Source organism: Numida meleagris, chromosome 12 (assembly GCF_002078875.1).
Source record: "Numida meleagris isolate 19003 breed g44 Domestic line chromosome 12, NumMel1.0, whole genome shotgun sequence".
NCBI classification, from domain to species: Eukaryota; Metazoa; Chordata; class Aves; order Galliformes; family Numididae; genus Numida; species Numida meleagris.
The window spans coordinates 1,741,296-1,766,977 of NC_034420.1; the positions used below are offsets into that span (position 1 = coordinate 1,741,296).

The following is a 25,682-nucleotide window of genomic DNA, read 5'->3' on the forward strand; positions in this document are numbered from 1 at the left end:
TGTTTTAACAAGTAATATTTTAATTTGTTTGGAAACGGAAGAAGTTTTAGAAAAGAGAAAGAAGTTATTTAGTAAGCTTCTAAACCACAGGGGTTAAAACATGCAATCTGAGGACAGCTAGTTTCAGTGTGGTATCATGAACAAGGGATTCAAGAGCTCAGTAAACACAATGGTTAACATGCCAAACATCTGTACAAGCTACCATTGCCTAGCTTTGTTTATTGGTAAATCACTTTAGTAACCTGAATTCACAAATAAGCAGTAAATAACAAAAACTACAGATAAACACAGGTTACACATGCAAATTCCTGTTCACATATCACATGTGCAGGTACATTAAGAGCACAGTTCTAAAAGATTCTTGACAAAACCAGATCAACAAAAACAGTTTTAAAATGCAGGTATGAAAAATTACATGTGAAGAATATAAAGATACTGCTTTTTTTTTTTTTTTTTTAAACATTTCAGGACTCAAATGCTGCTTCTGAATATAGCAGAGGTGTACGACAGCTGCAAGATTCAAGTAAAAGCAGGAAGAGCTCGAGGAAATAATACTGGTCAGAGAAGAATGGGCATTTACTTTTCACTAAAAATACAAGGTATAGCTGAATAGGAAAGTCTACCAAGAGCTTAGGAAAAAAAATCACAACGTTGTAAAGCTCACTAATCACTAATTTTCCTATTTGCTATATAACAACGACATTAAAAGAAACTGCAATTCAACATTTAAAAATGCAACTTACATTTAAAGACTTTTCAAAAGTGAAATGCAACGACAGCCTTACTCTCCAAATTAAGTATCTGCTAGGCTCAGACTGAAATACGGAATGTTCTAGATGAAATAAAAATACAGTGATACTTTTTATTTTTTATTGAGAATGGAAGGACGAATTTTCGAAGCTTGAAAGTAGTAAATTTCACTCCAAGGAAATTTTCTTGCCATAGGTGAGCTTTCCACAAGGATGCAAGATAGTTTCTTTAACAGCTCAGTGTCAAAACGAAAACTTGTTGTCACTCCCACATTAAGAACAAATTTTTTTCATTAACTTAACTGCTTAAGCTTTTTGCTACAACACTGAACACATGAACAGACCTATAACGTCTACTGTATCTCACTAAAACAAAAAAAAAAATACAGTATTTCCATCTACTACTTGGACTGCTTTTAAAAAAAGATTAACATTAAGAACAAAGCCACTGTTTTCCTTACATCCATCCTTCTTTCTATGCTTCTTTCTTTTGCCTGTAGTCTTCTGCCATTTTATCCAGAATTTTCTGTTAAAAGAAATCGTATTTTGGATATACTCAGTTTCTTACAGTCACAGCATTAAGACCATAAAGATTAACCCCATTTTCACTGTAAAAATCTATGAATGCTGACTGCAAAGGTCATAACAAACAAGGTTGGCTCTTCTCCACAAGAAGAAATGAAGCAGAGCTCCTCTGAAGCACTACATTATCATTACATCACTGAGCATACAGCTCACCAACAGCAGGTACTGGAATGGCAGCCTCTGCAAGCATTTACTTGGCCCTGCCATTACCGTCTTCCGAGCTGGCTGGTAAGCTAAGGGACATCGCCATGGCTTTGTGACTGTAGCTGTACCACTCACCTGGTTCAAATTTGTTCTGCGTCCCCTCTCTAGAGAAGGGTTATGTCAGGAATTTGAGGAATTTGGTATCACTTTGACTCCCAGCCAGCAAAGTGTTTAGCCACTGTGAAATAAAAAGCTGCCTCTCCCTCTTCCCTCCCCAGTTCTAAAAACACACCAAAATTACAAGGCACTCGAGAGCAGCTCACTTTCTATTTGTGCCATGGAAAAAGCAAATCAAGTTTCATGTAAGTATTAAAGTTAATACGTTGCTAACAAGTCTCAGGATCATTTGCCCCACTTCCCCGTTTACATCAAGTCTATAATGTCCCGAAATCAGGTACCTCAAATGGGAGGAAAAAAAAAAAAAAAAGAAAAAAAAAGCTATGGGTGATGGATGAGGTGGGTTTTTCTTACTGCTGGATTCTGCATGGTAGTTATTTTCTCGTCTACTCCTTGATAACGTTATTTGCTCTGTGACATTTGTTTGTGCCACCTGCCTTCTAAGTGCTTGGCCTTTGTTTTTGGATTGCCTAGCATTGCAAGAGAGAAAGCAAACGTTTCCAAGTCTGAAATACCACCTTCTTCCTTTCTACAGAACCCAGGGGCTAAGATTTCAGCTCAATAATCAACCGATATGGAATCAAATGATGTGAACACTGCATTATTAGAGTTTTGTTTGGAACTTCCTTTTCTGGGAAGTGAAATTTAAAAGCAGCTCACAATACACAAAAATACAGCAGCAGCATTACCATTCATGCCATGCAATCATGTGATACCTCATCCAATTAGAAACTGTCAGACATGCTCACAAAATCAGAAGTTGCAAATATATATTTTTGTTAAAAATCCATAACTTCAGCTTAAGTTCTGCTGATCGGTTAAAAATAAGGGCCAACTGGAGAAGATCTGAGTCACCAGTATTTATTTTGTGCCACTAACTCTAAGCCTGGCCTCTGCTCCAATCAGAATGCCCTCTTTAATCCAAATTTACCAAAAAAATGCTGGAGCCCATCTTCTACAGTGTGTATCCTGTGTACTTTTTTCAAAAGATGACATTTTAGAGAGGTCTACCTTGAGTTAGAAGTTATAGAATAAGCCAATTTCCACTGCCTGGAAGCTTCATTTTTTGGTTTTTTTTTTTTTTTTTTTTCTTTTCCTCTTCAGTCCAGTCTCATTCAGATCTATTCCCCAAGGAAAGAATCACACCACTTAAAATGAACAAGTTTTTGCCTTACCTTCAACTTTTGATAATGAGGAAGGCTGCTGCAATGGGTCTTTTTTGCAACATCTTCATTTGTGTAGAACAGGGAACACAATTTGCAATAAAACCCTGTTTTGGGTACCACATAATTCACACCTAGAGAAGTAAACACCACAAAATAAACTAAGAGAACTACTCTACATCATTTTTTTAATGTCATATGTCATTTCAAGCTAAATCTTAAACCATAATCCACTTTACATTAAAAGCTGCTTTGTCTTTAGAAGTCTTCGGTTTAGTTTACTCAAGCCAGGGGCCTACAGTAATAGCTAAATATGTGCAGACTTTTTTTCTTTTTTTAAATCAACTTTTCAGTTTAAGGGTCCATTTTATTGATTCCTTCAAAAGAACTAATAGCGTTCTGAGCTCAGTTTGTGCGTTTTGAGCATTTAGTATGAATCTAAGCTAATATCACTACTGTGATTTGTGCTATTAATTGAATTCGTGTTGCTAAAACAAACCTCTTCCGATTTAATTTCTGCCTAAGGAAAGTGTTATGGAAAACTGTATGAAAATGAGAAAAAAAAAACAGAATACTAGAGGTAGGGGAGGAGTGAAGAAGAGAAGAATGGAGAGCCCTAAAATGAAAGGCTCAGAGGCAACGCACTGCCAGAAATGAAAGCCAAATGAAATGAGAAATGCTACTGCAATGTATAGAGACATATTTGAGAAGAAATGAAAACAGCCTTACCAACAGGAACGTTTGGCTGGTATGGCCCAATCCTAAATTCATCTGGTATAAGAGCTTTCTCTTGGACATTCTTTGCTTCCTGTTCATCCTGGGTGTCTGTACTTTCATGAGCATTTTTCTCAGGATCTTGTGCTGTCGTGGTATCAGAAGCTTCAACAGGTTCAGTCTTCAGATTATCTTCAGTCTTGGTACCATTTTCTAACGTTTCATTTTCCTGCTCTGGCTCCTCCATCTTGTCTACTTTGATTTCTGCCAAACTATCATCATTTTTGCCAGCAGATTTTACTGCCAAACCCGACTTCCGAAGCTTCTGATGATCTGAGTCTTCTTCATCACCAACCTCATCTAGAGTGACAAAGCCTTCCATGCTCCGCGGAAAGCCACCCACGTATCGCTGTTGAGAAAATGTTTTCCTTAAGTCACCTTATTCGTAATGGCTTCCCTCAAACCATCTTAAGTTCACCTGTTCAAAACATTATACTCATACATGCAGAAGTGTAACAGGCTCTTTTAAAAGAAGTACTCCGCTGTTCCAGAGTCAAGCATTCCATTTGGAATGAACATTTTAGCATCGTGAGCGTCCACTGTTTTATCACATCAATACGTGACCTTTGTCTTGATAATTTCATTTTTTTTTTAATCTGTTATTTTGAAAGTCACTCTAACGTGAGTGTTTTTAATTTAGTGAATGTCATTTTGGAATGCAGTTTTTACTTGAAACAATCCCACAAGATCCTCAACTTCAAGCCTGCACAAAAGGTAGAATCTTAGCAGAATAATTATATACCCACTACTAGTATGAAAGTTCATGAAAAGAAAAACTAAGAGCCCTCTTCAAACCAGTGGAAAGCGTGGAGCTTCCCCATTAAAAACAAACAAAAAGCCTGTGAAAATTGCTTAAAAACCAGCTTCACTAAAAGACAGTGAAACTGTCTGAAATCAGAGTTTTTGCAGCATTCCTACTGATATGGAGAGATCAGTATTCCACATAATTAACAGCAATCAGGAATAACAGGGAGAGAAGCAGCACTGAACTGAAGGACTGAAAACAATGCATACTGCAGTCATTAAAAACAGGGAATATGCCCTTTTTCCCCCCTTCCAACCAAAAAGAAATAGAAATATTCCAGTCAATAATGTTACTGAAGTTTTGCATACATTTTGCATCCTACTCCACATAACCAAGTATGATTTAAAATGGAAAAAAAGCAGCTGGTAGGACAAACAACTATGAGAGCACGTGATCATCTGGTGAGAAAAATTAAGTTCACAGCAAGAAGCACATGACTGCCAAGACCTTAAAACTACACATTTTTTTCCTTCTCAACTGGAAATGGGCCTTGGCTAACCCAAATGGACTTGTCTGCCTTTGCTGCTCAGCATAATTAGTAGATACTCATACAATTTTGTTCAAGTCTAAAACAGCCTCAAGTCTCTTATGATTCGCCCCCACCCGATGTCATTGTTTTGTTCAGTGCTCCAAAGAGTAACTACAGAGAGGGTGTTAGAGAGAAATAGTTCCTGGCTGCCTAATGTTAGTTAAGAAAGGAGCAAAGATAGGTAAGAAAAAACCCCAGGAAACAACATGGGTGCAAACACACAAGTTAGTGGCTTCTGTCAAAATAGAAACACTAATTTATAACTGATTTCATCTGCAAGTTGCATCCAATGGGATCTTCTTTTTTCATAGAAGCTTTAACACCTGTTTCTCTTCAAACAGGTGTGACATGCACACATTTTAAAGACCCGCAGAAAAAGATCTGAAATAGAATACTGCAGCACACTATTCAGCTTAAAGAGTTTTCTAGACTCAAGTAGCTTGCAATATGATTACCTTTTTAAGTTTTTTCTTTGTTGCTGGATTGGCCACAACATTTCCCTCGGTTTTTATGGTCACATCATCAGCTGGGTCCTTTTTTTCTTCAGTAGTCACATCAGTTAAATTGGCAACATCCGCATCTTCTCCTGCTGAGCTGCCACTTTCCAGAAGTGCTGCTGCTTCCTCCTCATCCACTAGCAGCTCATCTTCAGATTCAAGGAGTAAACTAGGCTCATCTTGGTCTGCCTGCTCACTGCTTTTAGTGCCCGATGGCTCAGCAGTATCATCTTGCTTCTCCTCTTTTACTTTATCTTCTACACTGCCACTTTCAGGTTTCTGAGTAGCATCAGTCTTAGACTTCTTATCACTTGGAGAGTCTTTACTGTCTGGAGAATATGTTCTCTTTCTGTAAAGAAAGAACACTTGCTTGTGAATCTGAAGAGCATCCAGAAATAACTAAACAAAATAGCAGGCTTAGCTCTTCTAGACAAGCTTGAGAACTGTGTTAGTTTAGTTCAGAAAATGGAAGCTCGATGGAACAGAACACCATTCTTCAAGCATGCAAGAGGCTGCTGCAAGGAGGAACTGTCCTTACAAGACAGGACAACTGCTCAAGGGTTTAAATTGCAGGAAGGCAAGGATAATTAAGGACTGCAGCAGATTTCCTGAGCAGCCTGGGGAGGCTGTGAAATTTCTTTCATTAAAGGAAAATGGTAGGTACCATATTAAAAACAGTTAATCTCAGCGCACAAACACCACGATGATCTCAGAGCTTGCCAGGCTTCTTTTGTCTAATTTCTGTGCTTTGGGTAAGGTATCCCTTTTTTAACATTTTTCAACATTAAAAGGAAATACACTTTTCAATATAAAAAATACATTTTCAAGGTATATTTCCTTTTTAACAACATTATGTTTTAATAATAGGTAGTTACCTAGTTTTATCCTTTTTCAGAAGTTCAACTCCTTTGTTTGGAATCTAAAATTAAAAGAAGGAAAGTCTTAAGTCACAGCAGAGTATTATTTATATAAGTCTTGAAACATTGTTCTTTCTGGTCTGAGTTAATCTAGGCAAGCAGCACCATCTAAATTAATCCATAAGTACTCTTCTGTAATGCCCTGATAGCAACCAATCAATGAATTGCTAAATTGTTACAGTACCTCACTGATCTAGAAACATTGTCTGTCTTCACCACAACTCTTATTCAGCACAAAAATAGGATAGTCCGCTACAGAAAATCATATACAGCATCTCTTGTTTATGAGCTGATTCAGCATGGTGCAGGTGAAAGTACAAGTCAGCCAATCTAACCTTTTCACTAGCATTAGGAGTGGGCCACACACAAAGCTGAAGACTCACAACATTTTGCTTATTTAGGAGTTACCAAATAGGAAATTCCACTTATCTTCCCTGTTAACACTGCACAAGTTGATGCACTGGCTAAGTGTTTGAACTGGTCACTGAGTTCATTTTTGGTGCATAATCATATGCAATAGTAAGACTTCTCCATACTCTGCAAGAAAGAACCCTTATTTAAATATGCCGTTAATTAGACAGCTTGACAAAGCCTTATAATACACATAGTTCTGCCACCTAGCTTGTGATTTTAAACTCACAGATCGTTTGCAGAGGATGAGAAAAAAGGAACTACATGAGAGAACGTTTAAACAGAATGTTAAGAGCTCCACAGATTACGTTAAAATTTCATTTTTTTCAATCTGAAGGGAGAACCCTTCCTTCTGTTCTACACCTCAGAACACCACACTCCTGCTATCTATCATTTAAGTAGCCAGGAAATATAATGAATTTTAAAAGTTGCATTGAATTCTCAATAAGCAAGTGGTGTCTTCTACTTCACTTTACACCTTCACCAACAATTAGAAAACAGTTTGCACCTAAAACTACAACTTACCCTTAACACCAATTTCTTGTATTTTTCAGATAGATCCACTTTTACACATCTGCCTTGGAACCAAAGAGCTTTGTTGGCACAATGTTCAACCATGGCTAAAGCATCTTCTCTGGTCTCCATTTCAATGAAAGCCTGAAAAGATTAAAGTACGCATCATAAATTACTACAAAATACACAGCACTTCCACTGGCAAAGCTATTTAACTTAGAACACAGCATTTCAGAAAGCTGAAACCAAATTATGAGACTTGGCTCTATCCAAGCCCCTCCAAATCAGCCACACATTTTGGTATTCACTGAAGAATTCTACATAACCTTGCTTTTGAATCAGTAATGTCTGTCCTCTAGAAAGCTTACATATTAAATACCAGATATTTAAGTAATCTGGAAAAAAAAAAGTGGCCTTAAAGTGAAATACAAAATCAACTAAAAAAGCACCTCTCTCATTTACTTGGTGCTGAAGTGTCTGGGAGTCCTGAGGTACTGAAGAAGTCGTATTTTTTTTTTTAAGAGGAGTTTGAAACAGAAAGGCAGCAGACACTGGCCTAGAAAAAAGAAGTCCTGCTTTGTGAGGTGTTCCTCCACGTAACAAGCCTATGACACTATGTTTGCTGAACAAGCTTTTAGTAAAACATCATCTGCAGATAGAAGAAAGCTGCTTCTGCACCAAACAGAGCACAGTTCTTTTGTTCTTCCAGTGCAATAAGGTCAGGGAGGACATCTTAGTGCTCACACAATAGATTGTACTCATTTCTGATTCCATAACATGAGTGTGGCACTGCAGGATTCAAGAATTCATCTCTGAAAAAATACTGTCACCTCCTATTTAACTGAAGGTAACAAAAACAACCAGGGCAAGTTCCAAACAATTTTTCAACTTTGGTAAATATTTAGAATTGTGTACATGTGAAGTCATACACACATGCATACGAAGTGTTTTACTACACGTGTGCAATACACCATCTTTTTGAGAGAGCCACAGGACTGCTTCTGCTTAAAGAATGAATGCTGTGAAAGAAACGTGTAATAGCAGAAGATAGCTATTAATGTTTCACAGGAACTGTTTCTTCAGCCTTAAAAAATGTTCAAAAAGCCTTGAGATACACATAACAAAAACTCTCAATGCTAAATACTCTTCACAGCTAAGGTCTCTTTTTACTTTGTCTTTTTCCTTTTTTTTTTTTTTTTTAAAGCAGCTCACATTACAGTGACATTACAGTAAGCTAAGTAGCAAACCACCTACACAATTTCTGTATCTATGCTACAGAAGCAGCCCACACATGCATCCATTTCTTCACAGTTGTGTCTCAGCTTCCAGTCCCCACATACTAAGTTCCCGTGATCCGTTACCTGGCTCTTCATCCTCATGAGTATGTAGTTCTTAATTTTTCCGTATGGCTCCGCCAGTTTGAGTACTGCGTTATCGGAGTACCCCGAATGAGGTAAATTGCTGAGGTGAATCACACGACCAAGTTCTGGCTTCGGTGGCTCAGTTTTTTGGTCAGGTTTACCTTCAGGTTTCTAAAATTAAAGAGTGAATGAGTTGTTTAAAGTACATACTATACGAAGTACACTTAACACTGTACCACTTAAAGCAAGTAAGTAAATTAAATCTCTTGATTAATTTGATATAGCTGAGAAGTACATAAAGTAACAATGTAAACACGATGGCCCGGTAACAATGACTGCCTCGGACTGAAGTAGCATTAAATAAGCAGAAATATTTTACCTTTATTCTTTTGTATTTCTGTGACAAGTGGACTCTGACTGGTTTACCAAACACCAGTGCAGGTGTTGTTGAATAGTACTCTACTGCAGCCTGAGCATCTTCAGTGGTCGACATTTCAATAAATGCCTGGAAACATATAAACATAGATTAAGCACCACACTTTCAAGAAATTGTTATTTTTATTTAAGGTCTCAAGGTCTTCCTCACTTTCTCAAAAATGTCTGCATCAAAACCAGAAAGTGCCTTTTGGCTATAACATTAACTGGCCCATAGAACTTGGCATGAATTTCACGTACTTCATGTGCACGAACAGAACATTTTAGATTTGGATTCAGAACACTCAGTTGCTTCCTGCACTCCTTTCATACCTTTTCACCTCCATAAAAATACACTGGCTTTTTCCTCCCTTCAAAACATGACACTCTGTATAAACTAAGACCAAGTTTCCAGAGAATATTAAAACACAAATTGAATTTGCAAACAGCATATTCTCAAGAAAGCTAGAAAGAACCATCTAGAAGGATTCTTAGCAATATTTAAGTCGAAATGCAGTACTACAGTATTTGTAAAAAGAAAAATACTAGTCACTCTTCCCTTCACACATGAGCTTGGTGACATGTGTAATCTGGCTTCGTAGCCAAGCGCATTCTTTTACCAAAATTTCCACTCAGACAGTAAGCATACCAAAAAAACCCAGGCAGTTCCAACAGCACTAATAAAGGGCCTAATCTTACCTCATTGATTTTGTTTAGAATCAGGTGATTTGTAATTATTCCAAATGGTTCAACAAGCTGAAGCAACTGATATCTCAAGTTCTTCCCTCTCTGGAAATCCATGATGTGCACAACTCTGCTCGTTTCCTATTGAAGACAAAGTATACATGTCATATACATCACATGTACCAACTAACCTTGAAATAAAATCTTTCAAGGACCTGTTTTTCTCTAAATTATTATTAAAGTCCTAATTAGTAATCAGAACTAGACACACAGAAAAGGCACAGAATCTCCAAGGTTTCTCAGAGGAAGATGCCTGCTGTGACAGTCATACAGAAAGGAAATTGTCTCGTATCTTCTTCACAAGAGAACATGCAGAGTTTATATATTTTTGAAACAAACATTTTGTAGAGTATTTGGCAAAATCAAATACCCATCTCATTCCACAGCTTCAATGTTTCCGCACAAATAAATCTCAGTATCTTACTATTTTAAAGACACACCATTCATTAAAAAAATCAAAACACAACACATCTTATTAAAGAAAAGGCATATTGGCATAAAAAATACTTACGTCCTTCAAAGATTTAAAATTTATTTAATACTAACCACTCTGCCCTTCTGCATGTGTCTTGGTCCTTGCATATTTCCATTTCCGGCTCCTTCAAGAAATTTAAAAAAAAAAAAAAGAGCAAGCTTAGTTCAACTCACAAAGCTGCTATGAACATGCTTCCTTAGAAGCTCTAAAGAGAACTTACAATACTAAAACAGAATCACAGCAAGTTTTAAAAGAACACTTAAGTGGTATTACTAACTGATAAGTTAATATTACTAAACCTATGAAGGCCGTTCATCTTGTAGATTTCAAAAATCAAGTTTGAGACGTTTTGAGAAGTTGACGGTAATATTGTAAGGACATTGACTATTAAAGCAGTCATCATTCAAAGATTCCTTTAAAGCGCCTGAAAGATTTTTAATTGGACATTTAATTAGACAAATTCATCAGTTCTGCTTTTTACTCACTCCAGTTGTTTATAAGGTAAGCAGTAATGACTTCAGCTGAGAACGTGATTTCTATCCTGCCTTCCTGGGAAGAGAAGGCTCCCAAATCTATTTCTCAAATTCATTTCAAATTAGTTCAGGGAGAAAAGACTGAAGACACTGAATTCTTGTAAGTTTCACGAAAATCCACCAACACATGGGTAGCTAAACAGAAGACGTGCAACAGATTTCTACACAGGAAAATAAGGAAGACCCCAAAGCACGCGTTGGTTGTTCAATCCAACAGCTGAAAAGAAACCCGTAATAATACGGCCAGTAGTCAGGAGAGGGGAGAAAGGTGAAAGCATGGAAACAAAGAATTTATGGTGCGGAAAAAAAAAGTGAAAGTATTTCAGTTCCACCTCTCAAAGAAGTGAGAACATTGCTTTGTTGCTCTAGAACATTGATCAGAAATCAAAACAAGAAAAATCAAGAACTCAAGTCTGGTAGAAGAAGGGGTTTTTGTTTGTTTTCCAAATACAAGCAACTAAAACCCCAAGCATAATGTGTGGAAAAGCTGGTGCTACTGCTGGGACCACACACGGCCTACCTACTACCAAAATATCTTGATATAATAAAAAGCTTTAGGAACACAAGTGATTAAGCCCAGCAATTCACAAGAGGTGACATTTCAGAACAGGACATCCAGTCCGGTGCCTGCCAGCGTTACCTCTTGGCCCAACAGGAGGCCCTCCTAGGTGGAATGGAGGTGGTGGGGGTCCCAGAATTCCCGGTGCAGGGTTTGTGGACTGCTGCAACATAAAGGGATCACCCCTAGAAAAAAAGGGGGAAAAAATTTAGAACAAGAACTGTGAAGCCTTCTTCCTCCAACCATCCAATCCTGATGAGTATCCAAGCACAAGTCAACTTGAGCTGCTTTTACTCCTGCGCATCTACTAGCAAAAAAAACAGGGCGTTACCCATTCAAAGAAGGTATGTTGTTTCACATTACATGTGAAAAAAACAGCTTTGAATAATAATAATAATTTTCAAAATTACTTTTAAGCATTTGGATTAAATGGCAGCCCAAACTACGCAGTTTTGATCACAACTGTACTGCTTAAACCAGCAGAAGAATAGCACGTCTACAGCCCACCATTCATTACTTACATTCCATGTCCTGAATCACTGTCAGGGTTCCATTCCGGATATCTTACAAAGAAAAAAGAAAAAAAAAGAATAAATGTAGGGAAAATCCAATCTCCTCTCACTGCACGGTCATTTTTATACCTGTTTTCATATAGGCTGCAATACCTTTACATGTTACATCAACAGCTGTATCCGAATACAGAAGGGAGCCTTAGCCTTTACAAGAAGCTTCTTACATTTCAAGTGACGTGGCTGTTGATTTATATTACAATTTGCATAGAACAAGTTTGTTTTACAAAAAAAATCTTGGCACAAGCCCGATTAATAAAAAATAAGAACTGCAGCAGATTTGCATGGTATAGGTTACAAGAAAATGGCCTCAAGCTGCATGGGGGGAGGCTCGGACTGGGCAGGACAGTCTAATGTTGGAATGGGCTGCCCAGGGAGGTGGAGTCCCCAGCCTTGGAGGCACCGAAGACACCCGCAGGATTCAGAATTTAAAGGCCAGCGCTCCTTTTGTGTCCTGAGAACGCACTTTTAAGCAGCGTGTCTTTATTCCCTGCAACAACACTGCATATTTTTTGAAGCTTGCTCTGAGCTTCACATTTGACGGTTGGTTACTTATACATGCCCTCATGCCACAAGAACGTTTACTGTACTTCAAATTCATACATTTCAAGCAGCAGCTGACAACGTCGGCCGTGAGTCGCTCCATTGATATGGTGATTCCACTCCTGCAGCAAAGTAAATAACTAGAAGTTAAAAGCCACACACGGCAAGCTATTTCTAACAAAATAACACTGTTGTAGCATACTATCTTCTTTTCTAAACGGAAGTATCTAAGATTAATGCACAGATATCAAAATACTTTTTTTTAGTGCCCTGAAGACACACTGAAACTGGACCTACTTCTCAACTCCTAACTTGGGTGGAAAGGTATCCGGTGAAAGATGCCTTGCAATCTTCGGGCTGCATCCTGCCTCCAACATGCAAAGCTTGCAGAGGTAACTGCTAGAGCTTCCATGTGTATTGCTGCCATTTCAACTTTCAGAAGTAGGTGCTGAGATTTTTAATTTTTTAATTTTTTAATTTTTTAATTTTTTTTTAAATAATTTTAGAATTTCCTCTACTCTCTCTGCTTCATTCCTCAGATTTTCAAAGATGAATGTGGACTACAGACTCAGGTTTTCAAAACCAAGAAGGAGCCAAGAAACTGCAAGGAATTCAGAAAGGAAAGACTAAGAGAAACAAAAGTGCATAGCTAGGACAAACTACAACTACACAAGTGAAATATAAAAATGTATGAGCATTTGAGGGGGATAGTCAAGAAAAATGGGGGATCTAATCAAGATGGTACAAAGGAGGAATAATGGAATTACATCAAATTACCTTAGTATCACAGTGAAGTTCGTGGTGGAAATATCCATTGCATATAGAGCAAGAGTTGGGAGAGGTCAGCAGCATAAAGGGTAACACACCATGCCATTACTGAAGCCACTAGAGAAGAGCCAGCACCTTGGCCAAGAACGTGCAGTAGCCGTACCCTCCAGGCTACCTGAGCTCTTCTCTTATTACCATTTTTACATTAGCTAGAGGCTTTCCAGTGTCTAAGAAATGTAAAGTTCCTTCTGGTTCTGGCCTTAACACCAGAAAGGAACGAGGCTTCCTACTCCTCTGCACATGATCTTGGTTATGAAAGGAGTTCACCTCCCTGGTCTTTTACGTCAAGCCCAGAGAAGGCGCAGGGACTCCCTCCTCCGTTAGGCACAGAGCCTGACCATCGCAGCCCAGCGCTCTTAGCAGTACCAGCCCTAGCGTGCACTATGCTCACAGTGACAGACCTTAGGTTTCACTGCTATAAAACCATGACCCCCAGCGTTACTTCCACTCCGCCGCTGTTCAGTAAGCGAAGGACCGGCAGCAGGTGGATGGGGCAGGACGGCTCTACAGGGAACAACACAGGGGAGAGTAACTAGATCTTTTGCGGGGCAGTTTAACAACGGGTTGTTTCCATCAGCTGTATTTTCAGATGCAAACACATACTGCACTGACCCATCTTTTATCGTAGGCATATTTCTGCTCAGCACTGGCAAAGCGTTTCCCAAGCCCTGCGCTTCCCTGCTGCTTTCTCTCGCGCACGCTGCAGCCGTCCTCCCGCTGCGAGGCGCTGCCAGGCAAACTGTCTGCGTGCCCAAGTGCCCGGCTGGCGCTTCCCAGCACAGAGAGCAAACTGCACGCCAAGTCTGCCATGAAGCCCGGCACTAAGCTACGCTGTAATGCGACGCTCCACGATACACAGAGGAGAACGTGGAGCAGAAGGAATTTTTTACTTTCGTGTTTTAAATCAAGGTGCAAAATGAGCACTTTTTCTTGTTAACCGCACAAGATGTAGGCTCTGCAACCATAAATTAGCAAACACGCTTGCAATTAGGATGCAAACAGAAGCCCCAAAACCCCACAAGCAAGCCCACTATCTGTGAAACACTCCGCACTTTGCTAAAGCAAAGGTTCTTCAGTTTTAAGGCCAGTCACAAGCTTTAGTGCTGTAATACAGAAAGCAGCCCTTCAAACACTGACACCCCTCTAAATTAGGCTGGACAACACGTGAAGCCTCAGTGGCTGACTCTGCAAGCATAACACACCTTGGAGGCTGCCTTAACATGTACTCCAAGATTATTACAAACTGAAGTTATCTGCAAAGTAGAGCCCAAGTTCAGGGGATGCAATTCTCATACTTCAAACACTTCTTTAAACTGGCAAAAAAAAAAAAAAAGCGGGGGAGAAATCTGATTCTAAACCAGGATTTTTTTCCCCCTCAGGGAAAGTTTTCAGAACAACAACGGCTCATCTATGTTATTAAGTTTTTATTAAATACAGTTCTTAATCTACACATGGCCTCACTCTCCTCCTATACCCACTGTGAGGTGCCACTTGTCTGAGGTTTCAGGGCCCTAGATATTTACCAACACTAATTAACTTTGGGCATTCATGTTAAGCTAAGGAAATTCTCAATCAAGTTTATTAAAACAGAGATTACTTTTGCTTCAGCTGATGCAAGCGAGAGGACACGCTGTTCCCTAGAAAAGAAGGCCAAACTTCAGCACCTAATTTTAGATACTGCTTTATTAGGGACACGGCCACGTTTTCCCTTTGAGATCTATCACAGTTTCAAGTGTTTAACCTCCAAATTCATCTGCCCATATTGCACCAGCCTCTTTGTTTGCAGGGAAAACAGTCCCTACGTATTTAACACCTCCCTCCTTGCCAAAGGGATCAGGATGGACAAAATGCCCGAAAAACAGGGGCTAAACTGCCTTCCTAATTAGACAAAACACTCTGGATCAGAATCGGTACGCAACAAACTAATGAAGCAACCGGTAACACCACTAGAAAAGAGGACTAGGCTGCCAGCTGAACTCTACCAAGGGAAGCTGTCTGTCTGCGTGGGCTAAAACAGATACACTGCATTATCATACACTTGTTTTATATCCTGTAGTATTTTTATTTGGGGTCGGGAAAGTGACATTTTGATATTATAGTAATAAGTTTAATTGTCCTAGCTAAGAGAAGCATTCCCTTTCTGCTTTCCGTACATTTTGGTTCAAATCAGATTACTTCAGAAGTTAAGTTCTGCTTGGTTTAATTTTGTGGGAGATACAGAACAGGAAACTCTGTCACTGTTAGATATGTAAGGTGGAGGAAAAAAGGAGAGAAAGAGAAAAATTCTTGCCATAATGTGATTTCTGAAACTGAAACAAAACCCAATCTTGGGTCATAAGAAACAGAAGATCCAATCTCAAATATTTTGTGGTGTTCTCAGCAGCTTCAGCCAAACGTGTGACTAAAAAAGATGGGTTTGTGTGTCGGAAAAGGAGTCAGGCACTTAAGTTACGCTGCCAAAAGAATTTGGTATTTCTCGTACTTGGAAAGATACTTCAGGTTGGATAGCCTTTAATTAAACAGACCTTCATACCAAAGCAAACGAAGAATAAATGCTAAAAAGAGCCCTACTTACAGGAGTACTGGTTGCCATCTTCAAGGGCCTCAGAAGTTTATGCTTTCAATCTAACCAAATGAAGTCCTTTTTACAAAACTGAGTGTGGCATTTCAATTGTCCTTATTTAAACCTTATACAAACATGAATGTCTTGAAAGCATGGAGACAAGAAACTCAGACTGCTGTGATTAATTTACGTAAAGTAATTAAAGCAAAACAAGTCTGTAAAGTGTCAGATCAATCGGAGTAGTACAGCGTGTGCTCTAAAATGCCTTGATCACCTCCTGGCAGGGACAGGACAATTCACGTGTTTCAACAAGACCAGATGTACAGAAGCAGCACTTTGTGAAAGGTAACTGTAAAGAAACGGTTAGTAACAGTAATTCCACCTGGTACCAAATTCACAGTAATGGCATCTACTACATTTTCAATTGAAGGCTAATAAGCCACTAATTGTGACAAGAGGGGCACTGTATTTGCCAATTAGCCAATTAGATTGCCTAGTAACCTGAAAATCAGCAAGATGAGTCAAATTGGAAAAGCTGCAAGTGAGAAGGCTCTGACAATACCGTCTGGATAAACAGGCCACCTGGAGTAAACTGCTACCGCTGCAGAGAGCTGAACCGCTCGTGGATAAACTAAGAGGGAAGCCTCAGCGTAACTGAACACACCCGAAGACCCACTCTATTGCGAGCCAAGTAAAGAACACTACCAGGAACACAGAGCAGATACTGCAGCAGCAGGCTGATTGCTCGGAGAGTCTACAGGGATAGATGCAACATGGGACAATAAAAAGTGAGTTTGAAGTGTCTAAGAAAGTTGTGAAAAAGGAGAAAAATGACGACAAATTTCAGCCATAGTATGAGATAGAGTGTTAAAGTGAAATTAAAAAGGCAAGAATGAGCTAATCTAAAACGTGATTTATTTTTACTTATTTTTTAAACTTTTGCAAATAAGTTCCAGGGCTCTACATTAACTCTTTCCCTTTGGACAGGGAAAAAGCAGAACTGTGCAAGAAAGCATCTTAACTACATATAAATCAGCAATCAAGATAGATGTGGAGGAGAGCTGAAACTAGCTTCCTGAATGGCACAGTAGATACACTGCAAAAAAACCCAAACCAACAGAAAAACCCACCAAAAAACTGCTTAAATGCCAGATGTTTGTGGTTAAGAGAACATGTAGATGTAAAATACAAATAAGATATCCCAGTAGATGATAGCTGTTGGACTGGAAGTTAAGCAATCTGGGCAAACAAAATACATTAATGTAAAGCCCTGGTTTACAACGTTTGTTAACATTTACTTGCAAATAAACCCAGTGCCTTTTTCACTCTCAAACCAACTTTCAGATCATTTCAAAAGCAACCAGGCTATAGAAATAATTAAAGAAATAGGTAAAAACAGAACAGATACTACAACGTAAAGGAAAATAGAAGTATCTGGTGCATAACTCACCTTATTAGAATGAACTGGCATATCACATATAGAGCACAGATGGGGATAACCCTTCGGTAAGAATCCATGGAAGTCTTCAATATTGCTATTTGGAGGAGCACCTCTCTTTTTCTCAAAGAGAGATCTCTCGGGACCAGGGCCACGACCCATTCTGTCATACTCACTGTCAAATTTATGATAGTTATGCGAAGTCTCACCATAGAAAGATTCATCCCTACACCTTTCTCCATCTCTCAATCTGTCATCTTCATAATCCATTCTGTCATAATAACCAGATTCTTGAGAACGACTTCCATGGTCATAGTCAACTACCGGGTTGAGACTAGGACCACGATCATCAAAGCTATCTCTTCTAAAATGCCTTTTTTCTTCCCAATCATCCCTAGGTACTCTGTACGGTGGTTCCCGTGTGGATGATCTGCCATCTCTACCATAACCTTCTTCAGCTCTCCTCCTTTTAAGTTGTAGAAGGATCTGAGGCAAGTTTTCAGGAGTAATCTTGTCCTCGGGATAGCGACTCAGTTCATCTAAGTCTCTAGCGGACAGACCAAAGCTGGCCAAAATATTAGTGGCCTGGTCTGCATCTCCACGGTGCTGAGAAGACAAAGGGAGCGGACCTCTACTTCCAATGTTAAATATAGACTGCAAATTATGGGAAGAGGTACTACCAGAAGACAGTGCACTATGAGATCCTTGTTGGTTCAATGAAGAACTCATTCCAAGATTCATTAAGCTAGCAAGGCGTGCAGTACCCTGGTTCATCCTTCCAAGAGATGCTGGCATATTTAAAGACTGGGTAGCAGCAGCAAGAAGGCCTATTCCTGCAGAGAGCTCACGCCCATGACCTTGCGAATCCCTACTCAGAGATGACTGCTGGAATGACTTGGACATTGTAGAACTATAGCTTGTCTACTTTACGGATCAAAATCTCTTTTGTTTGTTTGTTTGGTTTGGTTTAAGATGGCTGAAAAGAAAGCTCACACTAGAAAGCTAGGCAAACTTCACTTCGAAAATGGTAACGCCAAGAAAGAGGATCAATAATGACTGCAGATCTTCTTCAAGCTGAGAAACACCAGACAATTCTGTAGAAAAACAAGCAGTTTTAGTCATAAATCCCTTTAAACAGATGCAGTTTTAAACTTATGCATCATGTTGAGCTAAAACATTAAAGATCTCAATCTTACAAGGCTTTCATTATATAATTTAACAGATACAAGATGTACCCAGAACCTACATATATTGTTTCAGATAAAAATACAGTAGTGTTTCCTGTACATACTACCATTCTTCTAAAAAAAAACAAAACAAAAAAAAACAAACACCAAAAAAACCAACTACTTCCATACCGAAGACAAGTGAATTTCAGAAGTTTGGGATGTCTGAAAGCATCTAAAGTTTACTAGCATATAAGCCTTGATCTCTGTTTTATGGTTTGTTTATAATCTACGTTGTACACTACACTCTATGAGAAGACCATAAAAAAAACTTTCAGTGCACAGAATCCAAGATGATTTTGGCATATAACACATACTTGAAAATGAAACCTATACCACCACAGAACAGGACGAAAGGAAGTTAAAAGCAATTGAAGTTTGGGTAACAAGTTTCTGCTGTAAGATCTGGTAAATGAGACCAACCACAATATTTCAATCTTTATGCAGTTAAAAATCAAATTACTGATGTGAAGATAGATGTGAACAAGAAAAACAAGTTTCAAAATTTTGCAGGAAGTAAATAAGACCTCTTGCTCAAATTGCAGTTATACAGATAGCAGCACACAGGAAGGGAATCTTTACTCGGTTATATTGCAGCTGTGACACCAGCCTGTACCTTCAGACCTCAAGCTAAACAAGGTCAGGCTTAGTTCCGGGCTGGGAGCCCAAGGAAAACTTGCAGAAAGAGACCCTGGGAGTCAGCAGATGGCACTCGGCCCCAGCCAGCCCCCCCAGGCCGCGGCAGCTCTCACCGGCGTGCTGCTGCTTCGCCTGGCTCCTGGCACTTGACACCGTGACCACACGTGGCAGTTAAAGATCCTACTCAGGAGAGATGCTTATCTGCCCTATGTCCCACAGACATCCTAACCTAGTGCTCAAATACCTGATTTAATTGCATTTAGTCTAAGTTCGTAGCAGTATACTTTATAGAGAAATGGATATATTTCAGATTTTTTTTTTTAATGCAGAGCAGAAATAAGCTGTAATACTTCTCTCCCACACTCCTTCAGCCTCGGGATATAAACACAAAATATAACGCAATGTGACACACACGAAAACATTCCACAAGGGACATGCTGTTCTTGCACCCCCCATGCAGTGAAGCCCTTTCCAATCTCTGCAGAGATGCTTTGCTTTTGCACTGCTACTCAGTTACTTATGGCTTGAAGAAGAAACAGGCAGAAATTGCACAGCTCCAAACAAAACCAGCTTCTAAGAACAGGCACACTTAGGGAGGAATGGAAAGGACAAAATGAAAGCAAGATTTTTTCCTTGAAGAGTCCAGGTGTGCAGAATGCAATTTCTCTTGCACTGGAAACAAGAAAAAAGGTCAAGGTTACACGTGTGCCTCTACCCCAGCTGCCTGCTCCATTCAGAGCCGTTTCAGCAGTGCACAAAGCTCTTCCACTTTTTTTTTGGTTAAGCTGTTAAGCACTTCCCATTTCCTTCTCATATTACATACAAAAGTAGCAGTGTTACAAAATTACACTTCCATGGAGAAAAATAATGAATACTACGAGAGAAAGAGCACATGAAACCTGCCCAGAATTCGATCTTTGAAAAGTAACTGCTTTATAAATTTTCTGTATATTTTGTTGTTGGTACATTTAAACTTGTGTTTCACCTGTGTGTTTAAAATCCACATATTTTGGAGTTACTTCCTAGCAAGCTGAATTGTGTAGTATTTGGTTAAGACTGAGATTGAGAAACATGGGACGAAAAGAGGTTTTAAAGTATCTGAGGCAGAAGACACAAAAGCACTGCAGAAAGCTGCAGGGGGAAACAGTGAAACGAGAATAGGGGAGGGCAGAGGCAAACGCTGAGCAGGTATCCAGGACAGGCTGAAGCGTGAGGACAACTAAAAGCTTTAAGAACTGTTACACAAATCAAGAGTCATTCGAATGAGAAAACAGTCACATCCATCTGGTTTTATCTTACATACTGCTGGTACTCTTCAAACAGTTTTACAACCCTTACTCTACGTAAAATTTCCTTCTCTTTCTTTCATGCACTCACAGAATGGCTTGAAACCGAACTTAATAGTTTCTTCATCAAGTCAGGTGTTGCACAGAGCGTTACAAAGCAGACCCTCGCAGCGATGCAGCAGGCAGTCCTGTGGCCAGGGAAGGCGCGGTGCGTCCTGCTGTGAAAGGACTGGCACAAGTCAGGATTTCGCTACATCAGGAAAGTTCTCCACTTTCCAAAATAACCCCTTCTCTTTGAACAGATGCTCGCTAATCCTCTTGTCACAATTTTCAATTGGCAGCTCATTGTCCGCTGCTTTGCAGAGATTATCAGAGAACAAAACCCAACAGGCCAGCCTAGCATGGAACTGGGCTGCAGAGCCTGATTACACGCTGCGCTTCGAACACACAGACCAGCACAACGACACCACGCTGCTGCAATCCCCTGCAGAAGAAAGAAGCAAGCAGGAGAAAAATAAAAACAGGAAGACGGGGAGAGACAATGAGACACAGAAACAGAGACAATCTTATGAAAAAGCACAAAGGAGAACACTCAGGCACTTGTGTGCTGATGACAGATTCTGCCCCTAGCAGCTGGCGTGCTGACCAGCGAGCCGCCCGCACCTCGCCAGGAGCCTGAGCGCTGCGCCCAGAGAAACTTCATTCGAGTCACTTATCCAGAGCTACACATTTCGGAGATCAATCACTATTCCAGCACATCACTTCTCTCACCGCTGCTGCTGCGCTCTGCTCACAGATATCCCCACCCTCCCACATCTGAAGTGGACAACCAATTAAGGAGGGGGGAGCACTCTGGAAATGAGCCTGAAGGACTTTAACTCCCACGTGGTCAGGTTTGTGCGCTGACTGCTTAGGAAAGATCTCCCGCCAGCATCCGGCAGAGACGAGCTCCGGGCGGCCGAGGGCTGCCGGCTTGTAAGCAAGTGTGCCATCCACTGAGTCACAGCAACAAGACGAGTGCGACTGAACAAAGCCATCTAACGATCCTGACAGGATTTAGCGCAGTTGGAAGTATCATGCTAATTGTTCTTCGTGTAATTTCGGCTACACCGGGAACAGACAGGCTTTCAGATATACGTTTTTAAGATCTGTGGTCAGAAATTTGGACACAGCGAGATTTGAAAATACATCATATGAAGCTATCTTGAAATAAGTTTAAAGCCAAAATGTTAATAGATTTCCAGACAAAGGTGGACAATGATAAAACACTGTATCTGAGAGTTGCACAAGAGTTTTCTGTGAAGGCGGACAACAAAAGCAAGGAATTTGAATCCTACGAATGCACAGCTGCCAAATAAAGGCCAAAACAAGGCCGTAAGGCTGATCTCTCAAACACTATGGAAGGACTTGCTTTTTTAAGGAAAAGTGATTGCTCTCAATAAAACCGATTGAGTTCTCGTTCCACACAAATGCGTTTTGTTTCTGACCGTTTGATCCCCGTGTTCTCAGGACACACTGATCGCACCGGCCAGCTTAAATTCCCACCTCCTGCAGCAGCCCCGTAGGCTGAAGTATTTTCGCTCCCTACTCCCTCTATCACTCGGTTTCTTTACTATGTGCATACACATTTTATCCTGAGTTCTTTAACCTCTTAGAACAACTCGTCTTTTACCCATTTTTCTTCCACTCTTTATAGAAGCCTCAAAAAATGAAAAAAGATGTTCACTTTCTATTCAGTTTCACTTTCACTTAAACACAAAGTTTGATTAAATTCTATGTGTTTTGAGCAAACCCATCTATAATAAAGACATGAAGTAATTTACAAGCTGAAAAATGCACCCTCAGTTTGCAGCAATAAAACACGTTTGAAGCCTGCGCAGCTTTGAAGCCCAAGTCTCAGAGAAGTCCCCTCCCCCAAACCCTTGCTTCTCACACCAAGATGCAGAGATTTTTCCTCTCCCTTCGACGTTACCTGCAGTGCAGCAGTTTGTTTTGCAACACCCTACTCTGCTGTGGAATCATTTGTATGTTTCTCAGCAAAACCGCTTCCGACACATCATGGCATGAAAGGCGATCTACAGGAGAGATGCACAAGTTCAAGGCACAGATTCAGACTGACAGCTCCTCCCGTTGCTGCATGAAGTAACGGTAGTAAAAACAAGAACCTGCAAGGAAACTGGAAGCAGATGTCCTCCGGCTGCTGAACGGCCAAAGCACTGGATTTAAAGCAGACAGGATCCTTTCAACTTGGATAGTAAGAGGCCACCATTTTTCCGAAGGTAAAGGAGCAAGATCACATCATCCAGCAGCTTCATATGCAGAACATACAGATTATCACCCATTTCAGATACCAGTATACAGAGTACTGTAAGTAAGAAAACACTTTATGCTGAAGTGATCTTCAACGGTTATGACCTCAAAAAAACTTCAGCAGCACCTGGCCCATGGTGGCCCTGGCTTGGCTGCACAGGTCAGACAGCCCCTCACAGCCCTGTGGAACAACTGAAACAGTCCTGCTGTTTAGGATTACATTCAGCTTCATCTCAGTCAGTTGCTAGATCAGAGCAGCACTTGCTAATCTGAGATCTGAAGTTACCGTAACAGAAGACTGCTTTGGAACAGAGAAGAATTACACATGAAAAGACTTGCTTGTAAATGGGAAATTAACTACTTTTGCAGTTAAGGCATCCTATAGAACTGACAGTCTCTAACACTTGAGCGCACAACAGAGCGCTGTAAAAATAAGATGCTGAGTTCCTATTTCTGCTCATTACATAACTTCATCAGTTCAAGCATCTGAACACATCTGTAGAGTGCACTAACTCCTTTACAGAAAGGACAGAAGCAAACAAAGAGCCCTGGAACAGCACAGGGAGAGTAAAGGAGGGAAAAAAGGTGTATTTTATGGAACAGAAACACAAGTGGCCAAGAAAACACAGAATAAATGCTATCACGTGCACCAACTGCTCCACAGACACACCGTTACCTCTACAGCTTCCACGCGCTCCTTCCCATCCCCTGCAGGCCCACTGTGACTAACAGCAGGGCGCCGGCTGCACAGCACGACAGGACACACGCATCCAGGTGCCAGCACTGGGAGAAGCCCTGTGAAGCTGCAAGGACTGCTCCACAGCAGTGGGGTTCTGCAGAACCACCCAGGATCCCGGGCTGGAAACTCCAGTCATAATGAACACAGGCTCATGCATTTGCCAAAGGAGACCGTTTCTTTTCATTCATGTCAGTTTTGGAGATAAATACTCCCACAGGCAAGGCACGTACCATTGTTACTTTTCCAAAGTAAACAGATCACACAAAATGATCTAAAGACAGACCAAACCAGAGAAGACATGCAGCATTCTAACACAGAACTGTCTTTTTTTTTTTTTTTTTAATTTACAACTTCTGCATTGTGTTCTGTTACACCATTTAAAAGCCTTCCGACTAATCAGCAAGCACAAGTCTGCCTGCAGGCATTTCAAGACCTGGGATAAAACTGCATTCTTTCCCGAGCAGAACCTTGCTCCTGATGCCAGAGATACACTCCAGCTGCAGGCTGCACGCGTGCCCAAAGGAAAATCCCTCCTGTTCCAGTTGTGGCTGCACAACACAGGACGGAGAGCCCCGCACACTGCGTCAGCTCAGAAACACGGTGCGGTATTTGGTATTAAGACCTGCTGACTTGGAGCGCTGAGAAAAAAAGCAAGCAGCAAAGAGGCTACACAAATACATTCATAAATTAACAAGCTGAACGAAAATCGTTTTTCTGCAGCTTTGCTTACAACAGCTATCTTAGAGCTGCCTCAGCGTTCAGCTCAGTACGTGTGCATGTCAGAGATGGGAAGCATGCAATATTTAGTTATTTCTCACTGAATTCATGAGCATTTTTACGAACATCTGGGCACACACAAACACCAGAGACTGAAGTTCTCAGAACACAGTAACTTCAGAGAGCTTCTCTAAAACAGGCACATAAACAGCCCACGGCACTGCAAGCAACATCAGTCTCATAAGCAAAAGATCCTTCTTCTGAAAAAGAAGAAAATGTATTCTTACTCTAATTTCATCTCCTTGCCTAGCACAAGACAAAGGGCAGGGATATTGAGCACACATATTGTGCAGGGCTCAGCTGCCAGCATCCCCACTCACATTTCATTATTCCATGTAACTCACTCATGAATCATTTTCTGCATTTCCAAATACAATTCCAAGACAAAAGTTCACTAGCTTCAGAATAACACATTAAAAACGTTAACGTATGGTTCGTTACATTCTGACAAAAAGATGCTTTATATATTATGACTTCTAACACGTTGTGCTCCAACGCGCAGGAGGATCGAGCAGCGGACCCTCAGCCACAATACAAAAGGCACTGGCTGCCGTCGTGCACTCCAGGCACAGCCCTGCAGGGAGCAGGCAGGACGCGTCCAACAGAAGCTCTCTGCTCATGCCCTGGGGGGGAAGAAGCCAGAGCCACAAACCCCGACGAACTGAAAGACGGATGGAAGGAAGAGCCCTATTCAGTTGTGAGAACAGCACTGGATGTTCCTCCCAAAGGTAATGGAAGGAATAAAGCCACGGACTTCAGATGGATTTTTCAGCTTCCACTCTACAGCATAAAGGCTTCGTCAGAGCAATGCCGCAGCCGAGGCTCACAGGGAGCTCGTTTTGATTTTTCGCTTATTTTAACCATCGGTGAACACAAGGCGTGCACAGCCAGCGCGTTATTAGCGCAACACCGCTGCGGCGACTTGTAACCGCAGCCCTAATGACATGAAAGTGAAACTGAATAGAAAGAGCGCTTCCTCCGCCACCCTCCTGCGGCCTAATTCATTAATTCACTGTGGACGAATCGGCTGTTGGGGCACGCAACGCCCGGCCGCTCGTGCAGGAGGCCGGCAGCGGCGGGCCGAGACCGGCGGGAGGCGGCGCTGCGGGGCCCGCGGCTTTGTTCGGCCGGGCCGGGCCGGGCGCTGCCGCCGGGCGGGGGCGCTGCGGGAGGCCCCGAGGGGTGGGGGGCGCGCATGCGCGCAGCGGCCTCGCGCGGCGGCCTCGCGCCGGGCCCGCTCCCCTCCCCCGCCACAGCTCCTAACGGTCCCTCCCGCCCTCTCCTTCCCTCCTTCTCTCCCTCAGAGCGGCGGCCGCGGCCCGACACGCGGCGGCACCGCTCCTACCTGCGGGCCGCGGCGGCGCCTCCCGCTCGCCGTCGCGCCAGCGGCGGGGGAGGGACGGGAGGAGGGACG

At 41.2% G+C, this 25,682-nt stretch overlaps 1 protein-coding gene across 5 annotated transcripts in view; it reads right to left on the reverse strand.

The window, feature by feature from the left end:
• Nucleotides 1-25,682, reverse strand: part of MATR3 (matrin 3) — a 26,154-nt gene continuing 472 nt past the window's right edge. The window contains exons 2-15 of one of the 5 annotated variants that reach the window (XM_021410699.1): nt 17,304-18,385; nt 12,523-12,584; nt 11,872-11,913; nt 11,432-11,535; nt 10,330-10,382; nt 9,739-9,864; nt 9,005-9,130; nt 8,626-8,796; nt 7,277-7,408; nt 6,299-6,342; nt 5,382-5,772; nt 3,548-3,941; nt 2,831-2,952; nt 1-1,275 (exon numbers count right to left, since the gene is read on the reverse strand). In XM_021410699.1, coding sequence (XP_021266374.1) covers nt 1,225-1,275; nt 2,831-2,952; nt 3,548-3,941; nt 5,382-5,772; nt 6,299-6,342; nt 7,277-7,408; nt 8,626-8,796; nt 9,005-9,130; nt 9,739-9,864; nt 10,330-10,382; nt 11,432-11,535; nt 11,872-11,913; nt 12,523-12,584; nt 17,304-18,194 — 2,709 coding nt within the window. In that variant the 5' untranslated portion in view covers nt 18,195-18,385 and the 3' untranslated portion in view covers nt 1-1,224. The other 4 variants (XM_021410701.1, XM_021410698.1, XM_021410700.1 and 1 more) reach the window with 4 other exon arrangements.